At 40.2% G+C, this 12,777-nt stretch overlaps 1 protein-coding gene across 1 annotated transcript; it reads right to left on the reverse strand.

Annotated features, from left to right (window-relative positions):
* Window positions 1-3,914: 3,914 nt before the first annotated feature.
* LOC133107660 (ankyrin repeat domain-containing protein 66) lies at window positions 3,915-9,906 on the reverse strand. The gene is made up of 4 exons (XM_061216705.1): window positions 9,681-9,906; window positions 6,592-6,820; window positions 4,953-5,136; window positions 3,915-4,170 (listed from the first exon to the last, which is right to left on the reverse strand). The coding sequence occupies exons 1-4, from the start codon at window positions 9,817-9,819 to the stop codon at window positions 4,027-4,029; spliced, it is 696 nt and encodes a 231-aa protein (XP_061072689.1). The 5' UTR covers window positions 9,820-9,906; the 3' UTR covers window positions 3,915-4,026.
* Window positions 9,907-12,777: the final 2,871 nt, after the last annotated feature.

The raw sequence follows: 12,777 nt of genomic DNA on the forward strand, positions 1-12,777 counted from the left end.
ACACGATTTATCCCACTCTGATTTAGATAGATTATGCTTAATCCCTGATTCCGAGTTAGCTTCTGACCACTTCTCCCATATTTTTAACTCCATCACTAATAAGCATGCTCCTTATAAAAATCTCAGAGTTAAAAGTCGCTCTAGTCCCTGGATCTCTGAGGAAGTCATCGAAACCCTTCGACTCAGAGACTCCTCCTGGACTACTGCCAGATCTACTGGTAATCCGACATGGGAATGCGGAATAAAAGTACTAGTATAGTCAGGAAAGCCAAATCTGATTTCTATTTATCTTCATTTGCAAATGCCCAAGGAAACTCAGCTAGTTTTTGGAAAACTGTAAAATCACTCAAATCTGGATCCATCTCTGCTCTCCCACCTCAAATTAGCTATGAGAATAATGTAATTTCAGACAAATCAAAAATGTGCGACGCATTTAACCAACATTTTGTAGCTTCTGGCCTTCTATTTGATAGGCTATCAGCCAATACGGTCTCGCCGGGACACGTCCATGACCCGTCCATGACCCGTCATTGGCCGAAAACCCTTCGATCCCCTCCCCTCTTGCTAATAGATTCTCTTTTAGACTATGTGACTATGGCACTCTCCCATCTGAATATTTAAAAGTCTAAGGGTGAGGATGACATAGCCCCTTATCTTTTGCATCTCAGTGCTCACCTGGTCGCCTCCCCGCTTGCTCACATTTTTAACCTAACTTTTATCTCCGGTGAAATCCCATTGGTCTGGAAGTCCGCACAGGTCGTGCCCCTGTTCAAAGGGGGTGACACCAGTGACCTAAACAATTATCGTCCCATCTCTAGACTGTGCTGCCTAGCTAAGGTTTTAGAAAACCTGGCAATTGAACAGCTGCAGGCTTTTTTAGACGCATACAATATCCTACACTCACACCAATCAGGATTCAGACCCGGTCATAGCACTGTTACTGCCACTTCCCTCGTCATTAATGATATTGTGAATGGTCTTGATAATCGCCAACATTGTGCTGCCCTCTTTGTCGACCTCTCTAAGGCCTTCGACACTGTTGATCATGGTATTTTGTTAAGTAAGTTAGCTTCCATTGGCCTGGATGACCTTTCTCTTAGTTGGTTCTCTAACTACTTGTCTGGGAGAAAGCAGTCTGTTGTTGCTGGCAATCTTAGATCCAGCTCTTTATCTGTTGTTAAGGGTGTCCCACAAGGGTCCATTTCTGGTCCAATTTTATTCACTCTTTATATAAATAATATTTTTTGCCCTTCTGTACACACTAATGTCCATTATTATGCGGACGATACAATAATTTACTGCTTTGGTTCCACCCCAGCTCAGGCAGCTGCAAGCCTGCAGTCAGCCTTCAACACATTTCAACGATCTCTGCTTGATCTCAAATTAGTCTTAAACTCAAACAAAACTAAATGGATGTTTTTCTCTCGATCGTCAATTGTTAATAATAGCCTTTCTCTTCACTCTCTGCAGGGAGAACTAATTGATTGTGTCGACTCATTTAAATACCTGGGTATTTGGCTGGATACCAAGCTCTCTTTTCGCACACATGTTGAACATCTCATAAAGAAGCTGAGGATTAAAATTGGCTTTCTTTACAGGAATAAATCCTGTTTCTCTCTTCAAACCAGGAAATCCATTGTTCAGTCCCAAATTATGTCTGTTTTTGATTATGGTGACATTGTGTATATGCATGCTTCTCTTGCCATTTTGAAGCTGCTTGATGCTGTGTATCATAGTGCCCTGCGCTTTGTAACGGGTGATGGTTTTCTTACTCACCGATGTGTTTTGTATGAAAAATTGGGTTGGTCGTCCCTAACTGCACGAAGAGAGCTACATTCTCTTCTATTCATCTATAAAGCTCTAATTGGTAAACTATTTATCCTCGCTCCTCATTCACAACTCTATGAGTTGCCGAACACGCTCGCAGTCACACATCAGATTGCCCATTCCGCGCGTGAGGACGGAATATGGAAAGACTGCTTTTGCTCCGGAACAAGTGGAATAGGCTCCAGGACACTCTAAAATTGGATCAATTTGTTTCTCTAGACTCTTTTAGAGTGCTCCTCGTGGGTACCATGACTGAGAACTGCTCGTGTTTTACCTGATTTTTAGTGTCTTACCAATTATTATGTTTTTTATAGCTTGTTTTTTTGTCTGCTCTTATCTTGTCTGTTGCAACCTGTATCTTTTATATATGTTTTTTGTAAACAGGGCACCCTTGAAAATGAGAGCTTGCTCTCAAGGGACTTCCCTGTATAAATAAAGGTCAAATAAAATAAAAATTAAAAAAATGTACCGTCTTTGCAGAGCATTGCTTTCAAATAGTGCTTTTAAAAGAGGCCAGTGTCTTTTAATATGGGCTGACATATTCACACCAAAGGTTACTTTTTCATGAGCACATAAACCACTGGCCACCCTGGTGGAAGCAAACCACATCTGAGGCGATACTCTTCAGGTGTCTGAGCTTTTAAGTCCACCAACAGATAGCCATAAGGTTTTCTGGTCGCATCTTTCAAAGATTCAAGGATAAACCTGCCTAGGGTACATGTGCTGTGCTAAAACATGAACTTTGCAGCATTTTCTCTCAAGGATTTTTAAGTAGGCGGCACGGATGGTGCAGTGGGTAGCACTGCCGCCTCACAGCAAGGAGGTCCTAGGTTCGAATCCCCGTTGGCCGGGGCCTCTCTGTGCGGAATTTGCATGTTCTCCCTGTGTCTGCGTGGGTTTCCTCCGGGTACTCCGGTTTCCTCCCACAGTCCAAAGACATGCAGGTTAGGCTGATTGGAGAGTCTAAATTGCCTGTGGGTATGAGTGTGTGAGTGAATGGTGTGTGTGCCCTGTGATGGACTGGCGACCTGTCCAGGGTGTATTCCTGCCTTTCGCAAAAGAAGGAAAAAAGTGGCACCCTGGTGGAATGAGGCAGACACAGCGGTTAAGGCCTGGAATAAAGCATTTTGATGGTTGAGGAGGTGTCCAATAGTCAACAACATGATGGAGTATAAAAGCGATACACATACAATTTTAAAAGACCAGCAATGACAAACACGAATAGCCTGTTATCTTACAAGACCGCACCAGACCACATTATGATTATAGCAACATTGCCACAGCAGGCATGGAAAATGTAGTCTTTTAATTCTAGCTTAGCCTACCATTGACAGTTAGTTGTGGAGGAGGCAAGAATGCACTATTTACAGAGGACAATCTTACTGCAGTAATAATAGCCTTTTTTTACTGCATGCCATAACTTTTTTGATGTTCTTTTATGTTCCAAATACAAAGATGACACACACACAAAATAATTCAAATGCATTATCTTCAAAAAGCTACCAGGACACACAACACTTCTGAAAAAAGATGTGCAGCAAGAAATTGCACAACATGGAATCATCATCAATGTGAGCACTTTATTAGGTATTTATTGGACTTATTTTTCAGACTTATTGGTCTTCTGCTGTTGTAGCCTATCCACTTAAGAGGTCTGACATGTTGTGTGTTACTGTCACTTTCCTGTCAGCTTTGACCAGTCTGGCCCTTCTCCACTGACCTCACAAGGTGTTTTTGCCCGCAGAACTGCTGCTCACTGGATGTACTTTGCTTTTTGGACTATTCTCTGCTAACTCTAGAGACTGTTGTGCATGAAAATCCCAGGAGATCAGACCGGGTTTAATAAAATATATTTATAACAGACGTACAAACACAGAACAGATATAGGGTTGGACTAACGGGAGGTTAGTTGGGTAAGGTATGTTAGGATGTGTGTGTGTGTGTGTGTGTGTGTGTGTGTGTGTGTGCAAGTAAAAGTAGGTAAAAGTAGGTAAAAGATAAAAGTGGGAGTGTTACGAGTGTTAGCTGTGGAAAGAGAGACTACTTGCGTAGTTTTACTCTGTAATTACATACGCGAAAGACGGTGAATCGATTCACATATTTATATATTTATATATATATATATATATAGCTAACAAAATACATTCACATGAAATGATGGAAAATATAGAAAACACAGACTCACAATATCAGTTAAGACTAAACTACACACTGGCTATGCCTGAATGTTTGTTGTCTTACTGAGTCCATACGCTGAATCCTAAAGTTGATGTGTTCCCGTCTCAGCCGCGCGTTGTCGTCTGGTCCGTTCGGTTGCTGAAAAGATGATCGCTGGTCCTTTTTCTGGGTGGAAAAGATGAGCAGATGAGATGAAGAGAATGGCCAAAAAGGTTGCGTCGAAAAGAAGTGAGAAGAAGGGGCAATCCCGAGAACATGCCTTATACGGGGAAAGTTTATTGCTCCCATCATTACGGGATTGGCTGAACCGAGCTAGAGGTCATGCCGGGTGGACTTCGCGGAATTGTTCCGTGGGATTGTGGGAAATGTGGTTCCTACACCAGCCAAAGTAATGTAATATTTTTTAGAAATAAATGTATTAACTGAAACACAATGGTAATGAGAGAAAAAATTGTCCCTGTTGCTGATAAAAAAATACTTTGCACAGCCTAAAATTGCCTGCTGCGTCTAAAAGCTAACTACATCATTGCTGAAGAAAAGTTCACTAGCTCACCATTACCGAAAGGAAACATAACTTTAGGCTATTAACTAATGTTATCTCGCAAAATAATAGTAATCAATTTATAGAAATTTGACACTGTAGTGCCATGCAACTGAATGGAGTATGATTGGCCCTTCCCATTTTGAATACATTTTCTGAATAAATTAGTCAACACAACACTGCATCTTAGTATTAATTCAATTCAGCATACATGTTAAATAAAACATCAATTTGCAAACTTTGTAGGCTGTATACTCCCCCATGGTTGAAAGAGCATGATTACAAAACTTTGGGAATCATTCTGGAAAGAAAGCCATATCCAATGGTGAAGTATGGTGGACTTATTATTGTAAACACTATTGTTTTATTAGCCGGGTTTTGTGTTAATTCTGGAGATTGCACTCACTTTAGTTTGTAATTTAACAGTTTTTTTGGGAAAAACACATTTTCCCCTTTTTGTCACTTTGTCCTCCCCTCCTATGCACGATTTGTTCCATTTGTACTGTATCTCCCACTCTTCATCAGTGTCATCCAGAACAACACCCCTGAGACGCGCCATCCGCCGGTAGTCCCTGCACTCCACTTCCGCACTGCAACACAAGCACAAGAAACACAACACAACAATCCAACTATGGATTACAATACAATACAAAGGATCTTATGTATTGCACTGTATCACATGATTGAAATTATGTTATTAAATGATTCACTTAGCTAGATGTTCAAACTACAAGGAAGACACACATGAGGAGAAGCAAGTCTTGACCCAATTTAGAAATGGCAAAGCTGCACCCCTTGGAAAAGCAATTGGACAGTGGGATTCTCAGCTGTGTCTGATTAGTCAGGTGAATTCAATTGTTTCCTTACTGAAAGCTTTTTAACACCTGCACTAGTCTTGATTCTAGGCTTTTAATCCCCTCTGGAGTCTGTTATTGGGGTTCGAACTGTAACACTCCCACTCTGATATAAGTCAATATTGGCCTCATCTGTCCATAAAATCATTTTCCAGAAATCTGCATACTTGAAAACTGTAACCTGGTAATCCTATTTTTGCAGATTACTAGTTTGCATCTTGCAGTCTAGCCACACTAGATCTGTTTGTGAAGTCTTCTTCAGAGAGTACTAGTCACTTGACACATCAACGCCTGCTTCTTGAAGAGTGTTTCTTCGGTCATCAACTGTAGAGGTCTTTCTTGGCCTACCAGCCCCTTTGCAATTACCCTTTGAGTTTACAGGTAATCTCTTCCTTCTTAATGCTATTCTAAATAGTGTATTATTTCTCAGCCTCATAATGGCTTCTTTGGCCATGATTGGCAAAACTCTCCTCATGATGACAAATGCCAATAACAGACAATCAAATCAAGGCAATCAAAAGCCTAGAATCAAGACTAGATGCTGAACACTTTCTTTTACCTGCACTAAGGGAGAGATTGAATACATCTGACTAATCTGGCCAACATTAGATATAGACTACGATTTGGATTACCTCCTCTGTGTCTGTTTGCCCCGGTCACAAACCTTTGCCTGGACTTTTGATTACGAACTTCCTCATCTCTGACATTGCCGTTTGCCTGTGTTGCATATTGCATATTTAACGTACCCATCTGCCAATAAAAACCCTTATTGGAAATACAACAAGTTCGCTACTGGTTTCTATGTTCTGAAACATGACATTTCCACTATGCCGTAGCCTTTATATAAAACAAATAAAGCAATACATTGGACAAATGTGGCATGAAACATTACTACATAAGTATGAAAGTTGAAAAATAAAGGCTATAATTATGTGTCACCACTGTTCATAATTTTATTCAATCCATGAAATGTACTGATCCAAAACAGTTGAAGCACAGTTCTGCTGGTGACTGGGTGAAAAGTTGGGTGGGAGCTGCTGCACCTGCTTTGGAACACTGCAGTAACCACTAAGAAAGGGCCTAAATTCAACTTCTGCATTCTGAATGGGGAAGAAAAAAATGGATAAATAAATTGGAAACTGGACTAAAAAAGCAAGAAGCAGGATAGCCCTCTTGCAGCATAGCTCTTACGTTTCTAGGAATTCCACACAATTTTTATGGCCATATATGTCGGCAATCCTAATAGCTCTGTCTCCAAAGCAGTCCTCTTTGTCTATGGGGGCATGGAGCAAGTGCAGCAAGCGAAGGATGCTCAGCTTCCCAGATTCGGCTGCAAAGTGGGCAGGAGTCCAGCCAGAATCCGTCCTGAGGCATGGCCTAGCCCCGTTCTCCACCAGGATCTTCACCATATCTGTTTGCCCTGAGCACAGGAAGGGGAGGGGGGAGTACTGCTGTCATACAGAACATTCTAGAATTTGCCATCAATCTGCCAAGGTGTTCCCCACACCTTCAAGTAGCCACTTCAGAGACAAGTAGCCGGGGGGGGGGGTCTGCACTCTGATATTAATACATTAATATACTGTCATCTAGCTAAGCATTATCAAGCTTATTACATGGCAAGGGGTTTCTACAAAGTTAAAAGAATTAAGGGTCTGAATATTTATAGAAATTAGTTTTTGATTTTAAATTTTTATCCATTTAAAATTAAATCTACAACACAAGTGAGCAAAAAGTGAATGGGTATGAATACTTTCTGAAGCCACTTTAGCTAGCTCAAACCACAGGGATTCACACATTGCCATTAACTATAACAGCCATATCAATCAATTTAGAGCATAACACTGTAAGAGTTGTAAAAAATAACTTAAAGTTAACTTACATCAACAATAATAAGTGATCACCTCGCTCAGATTTACTGTCACCAGACAATATGAACCCCCTGTTCAGGATTATCATGCCTCAAAAAACCCAGAGTGGTTATGTAAAATATTCTAGGCTAATACGCAAGAGATTATTAGGCTATTGGATAATAATCCAAATAAATGTTTAATTGGAGAAAGTATACAGGCTATTTTTCATTTCGTTCATTAAAAATGACCGAGATCTTAACAAAAAGATTTTCTGTGTACGATTTGTGGTGTACTCACTAACTAAATTAGCTATAGCGAAGCTACTGATAAGCAAGAGAGTTAATTGACATTATGATATCTTAAAATGATGGCTGGATCTAGCTCACAATCAGCTAGCTATCTGGGGCCTCATTTATAAAACTCTGCTGAGCACACTAAATGTTTGTTACAAAAAATATTCTGATTTATAAAACCTTGCATACGCCTGCCAGTGCAATTTCCTTTTATAAATCCCTAATCAACTTGGAATTGCGGACACAAGCCCAACACACCACCTAGTTCACTCTCACAATTACCCTGATTACCATGATTTTCCCGCACCACATAAAATACACTGGCAAAGTTTACCGTTACATACAAATATATCAAGTTGTATAGAGATATTGTATTGATATTGTATTGGCATAAATGTAAAATCATTAGACCAGTCGCCTAAGGTAAAATAGACCCAGTGTTATCATATTACATTTTCAACAGCTGGTAGCTGGTTGACCAGTTCAGACCAGATTCCAGCTCAAACTGGTTTTCCTGGGGCCAACGTACCTGGGCACATTGTAGCAAGGTGATTGACGTGCATCGGCTTGCATGCATGACTTGATTTTGACTTGAATGACAGCTTCGCAGGAGATTGATCATTTAAATAGAACTGTAAACAAGCATTAGATGTCATAGCAGTGGTATATTGTTATTGTATCACTGCTTTACTGGTCTCACACATGTTTTATAAGACCAGCTGATGTGTTTTCATTATCACTAAAAATTCGCCAGGTTGGTTTTTATTAATTATTAATGAACATCCCAATGTCATCCAAAGGAAAAAGAAAATACTTGCGGGGGGGGGGGAGCGCTTTTAGATGCGAGGGCCGTTCAGTTCCGTTTTAGTTTGTTGATCATCTATCCACCCCTTAAGTTTGCTTGATGCACGTCACAAAGTTGGGAAATACCTCCCTCGACGGAAGACAGCAAGGAAACTTAGGGAAGGGAATATGTTCAAGTGGAATCCAACCTGGCCCTGCTTATTGTACACAGGAGGATTACGTCACCCGAGTAACCCAGATCATATTTTACGCTACTTACATATTATAATTTATAGGCTAAACACTTAATTTGTAAGAACTGAATTGAGTGCATTGGAAAAATATTTGAATTATGATAAAGTAAAATGCTTTAATGAAGTAAAGTGCTTGGGGCTCAAACAAGTTAGATGTTTTATGCATACCATGGTAGGTTTGATCTAAATGCAGCGACAGCACATGAAGTTTGCCTTTTTTCAAAATGGCATTTCTCGACCTTACCTTCATTATACCTATTATGTTAACGACCTATTGTACTTCTGCGGGGATACACTCTTCACGGCAAGAATATATTTTAGGACGGCTTGTGTCAAAAGTGCTGCGAAGAAAACAAAGATAGAGATACGCTACAGGCAGGTGTCCAGAATGTAACGTTAAACAGGACGGGGATTCTTCATGGTAAGAATATTTTTTTATGACAACGTTACACGTACGACGGGGGCTAAACATTACTGTTGTGTTGTGTATGTTCGCGAAACATAGGCAGTTATGTTATATCATAATTTACATTAATTATATTAATGGCATTTGGCAGAGGCTCCAGAGCGACGTACAGTTGATTAGACTAAGTAGGGAGGACAACCGAAAATTTTATTTCCGGAAATCAACATGAATATTATGATTAAAATCTCAGTTTAACCTTAAATTAACGTGTTGTGGACAATAATTCTGCTTAGGAATTTTAATGTGATGAAATTACTGGTTTTGTGGCTTTTAAGCGCTCATTTTACCAGCATTCCATCAATTTTAAATGCTGGACCCCGACGGCACCGAAAAACGGGCAGATTTCACACAACATTCCATTGTTTACATTTATGGAGCTCGAAAATGGTGACGCAACAATAGCGCTCTTACATGGCAGTTGGTGGCAGTTCGAACTATCAGAATTGTGACTGTAGCCAGGTCAATATTTACGCTGGATACTCGGTATGTACCCATTATATTTGAAAAGCTAACTAACTTACATACATAACTTATGTTTCTTGTGATAGCTAGCGAGTTCTTTTGATTAACTTACTAACAAGAAGCTTAGCGACACTGACAAGACAATTAGCTGTATCGAGATGATATAAGCTACCTTTTGCTGCCGCCCAGTGCAATGGTGTCTTGTTGTTCCAGTCAATGTCTTTCTGGTTTGGGTTACATCTACTCTTCTTCACAATTTCTTCCACCAAGTCATAATCCCCAGCTGCAGCTGCCTGGTGTAGTTCGGACATGTGCCTTCTTAATCAATAATTTATAATAATAATACGTATGTATGTAAGTTAGTTAGCTTTTCAAATATAATGGGTACTTGGATATGGATAACCACAAAGTTCTTGCTAGCAAGCAACGCTTCAGAAAGTGAGTGGGCATAACCATGGTTACGTCGACCCGCAACAGAGGAAACTACGGCAACCACGAGGCACACCGGCTCTTCGATTCCTTATTTTTCTACGGGCGACGTTCCTTAACCTAGAGCTGTGCTTCCCAAACTCGGTCCTGGGGGCCCCCTGTGTAGCATATGCTGTTTTCGTTTAGAGGGCTTATGTAAGCCACGTTATGTAAGATATAGCTATACATACGATGAAGAATAGAATTCAGAAGTTATGTGCTTATTGTGCTATAGCCTATTGAAACAACTGCATGAAAATAAGTAAATTGTTAAGTTGTGCTAAAATTAAAGTTGAATCAATATGCTCCTAATTGGTGAAAATGTGGATACCTGGCTACTAAAACTAACCATCAGGAAGATAATGAAGACAATCCAGACAAATAAAATGAAGAGCCAAACCTGTAAGGTGTTCATTATTAATGAAATAAAACAATAACCCAAGTAGTATTATATTGATTAATCACCTAGTTAAAATTCAGAGATTGAAATTATGGTTGGACCCAAAACCATTATACACAGGTGTCCCCCAGGACCGAGTTTGGGAACCACTGGCCGCTTGTGAATATCACGTTTTACCTCCAGGGTGCGACTATTGCAGCATAAAGCTTTGTGGATTTTTAAGAGTTTTTTTGCTCCCGTCCCCGATAAGGCTACCGCGCATGAGTCTCTGTTGCGATACCAAAAAAGGAAGAGCACCAAAAATTATCCCACGAGAAGTGGGTACGAATACCGCGGAGGGCGTCGCAAATTATAGGTTACAGTTTTTAAATTACGTGACGGTAGACAGTTCGCTAATGGTGGCCGGTGCCTTAAACTAATAGTTTAGACAATGGTTTGTTGGATCATATTTTAAGTATTTATGAAGTGTCAGTATGCATACTACATGTAAATATATGAGTTGTCTTACCCAATTTTTTTTTTCTTAAACTTTTTGTAATGTTTAGGCCTAACTATTTCTTTGCAATGTTTTATTCATGATTCCAAGTTTGTGTCCTAGTATTCCAGAACTCAAATACCAGCAGTGATTGTTACATCAGCATCATAATAAGCAAATTACATCTATAATCATATAATTGTGACCTTAATGGGTTAAAAAGTATTAAGTTATCAATATCAGATCAGAGAATAATTGCACAGGAACACACAAAATGTTAACTTACACTTGATGTCACAATTTAGCTGGCTATTGTTCATGTAATCATTTATTGTGTGTTTACAATGTTTTTTTCCCATAGTTTATTATATTGTTAGAAAACACCGGTAATAATCAATCAATCAATACTGTGTGCTTTGTTTAAGATGTATATTTCCATTGTTTACAATACAATGAGAACATTATAAAAGATCTAATAGCAAACCACAAATATTTATTTTTCATTTTTTAAAAAAGGAGTATCATGGTGCTTGGTCACACTTACTTGGTTTTTATATGCAATTCGCACAAGAGGGCATTGAAGAAATACAATGAACGTATTAAATATGTCCTTTCTGTAGTTTTGGAGAAGTAAGCGTTTTAAATTTATCGTCCTATTTTCAACCAGTTGAGAACATTCTCCTTGTAGTGTTTCACACAAGGATAACCACTCCCCTATCCATGCAGTTTGCACCGCTGGCCTACAGGCAAGACAATGCAAATATTTGACTAATGTGATGTTAACTTAAATTAGACTGCCTTTAAAGCACCATGAGACTATTTCCGGTCATGTTCATTTAGATAGCTAGCTTGCTCCCGTAAGGACGTTATAGTGTCAGACCCGGGTCTAGAACCCAGGTCTCCGGTGTGGTAGTCAGTGAACAATCCCCTGAACCACCAAGGAACTGAGGGGGACTCATTTGCGAAGCAACTGCAGGTAAAGTTCAAAGTTTTATTCCACAAAAGTCAAATTCCAAAAAGCTCAGAAGATGAGGTACAAAATCCAAACGCTAAAGGTACAACGAAAAGTCAAAGTTCAAAAAGCTCAGAAGATATGGTACAAAATCCAAACGCAAAAAGTACAGTCCTTAAATTCACAAAAAGGCAAAAACATCAGACAGAAAATTCCAAGGGTAATCCAAATAATCAGGGTAATAACAATCCAGGGTCAAAGAACAAGTAAGGCAAACAAAGTTTAGGTTTACAGAGGTACAGGCCAAAGTTACTCACAGAACGTTCAGCGAAGACTCAACAAAGACAAAGTGAAAAGACCAGGCTTAAATACTCTAAGACAATTGGCTAACCAGCTCACATGACCAGATAACAGAGGGCAGGTGGGTCTGTTAACAAGAGGCATAAGTAGGCAGTAAAACTTAGTGAAGACAAAATCAGGTTTAGTGACATCTAGTGGTCAACAACAAAAGTTCAACATTGTAACAGAATGCCCCCCCTCTAGGAACGTCTCCTGGCGTTTCCAGGACGACCGGGATGCTGCTGGTGAAAGTCTCTGATCAAAGTCTTGTCAACAATGTTCCGGGAAGGGACCCATGAACGTTCTTCCGGGCCATAGCCCTCCCAATCCACCAGGTACTGGACAGACCGCTGGACCCGACGGGAGTCCAACAGCCGGCGGACAGGGTGGAGGAGGGGGCTTGGGGGCTGGGGCAAAAGGAGAGGTAAGAACGGGTCTCAAACGGGAAACGTGAAAAGTGGGGTGGATCCTCATGGATCGGGGAAATTTGGGTCTGTAGGTGACTGTAGCGTGGGGCAAGCTTACGGGATTCCACCCGTAATGGTAGGTCTCTGGAGGACAGCCAGACCTTCGGTCCAGGACAGAAGCGAGAAGCTGGTCTTCCGTGGCGGTTGGCTTGCACCTGGTTCCATTCG

The sequence above is a fragment of the Conger conger genome, chromosome 1 (assembly GCF_963514075.1).
Source record: "Conger conger chromosome 1, fConCon1.1, whole genome shotgun sequence".
Taxonomy (NCBI): domain Eukaryota; kingdom Metazoa; phylum Chordata; class Actinopteri; order Anguilliformes; family Congridae; genus Conger; species Conger conger.

Coding starts and splice junctions, on each gene's coding strand:
- LOC133107660 (XM_061216705.1), bottom strand. CDS start 9,819: ATGTCCGAACTACACCAGGCAGCTGCAGCTGGGGATTATGACTTGGTG. Junction 6,821..9,680: donor GCACTGGGCGGCAGCAAAAG/GTAGCTTATATC, acceptor TCCTGTGCTCAG/GGCAAACAGATATGGTGAAG. Junction 4,171..4,952: donor CTGTTAAATTACAAACTAAA/GTGAGTGCAATC, acceptor TTTTCCACCCAG/AAAAAGGACCAGCGATCATC.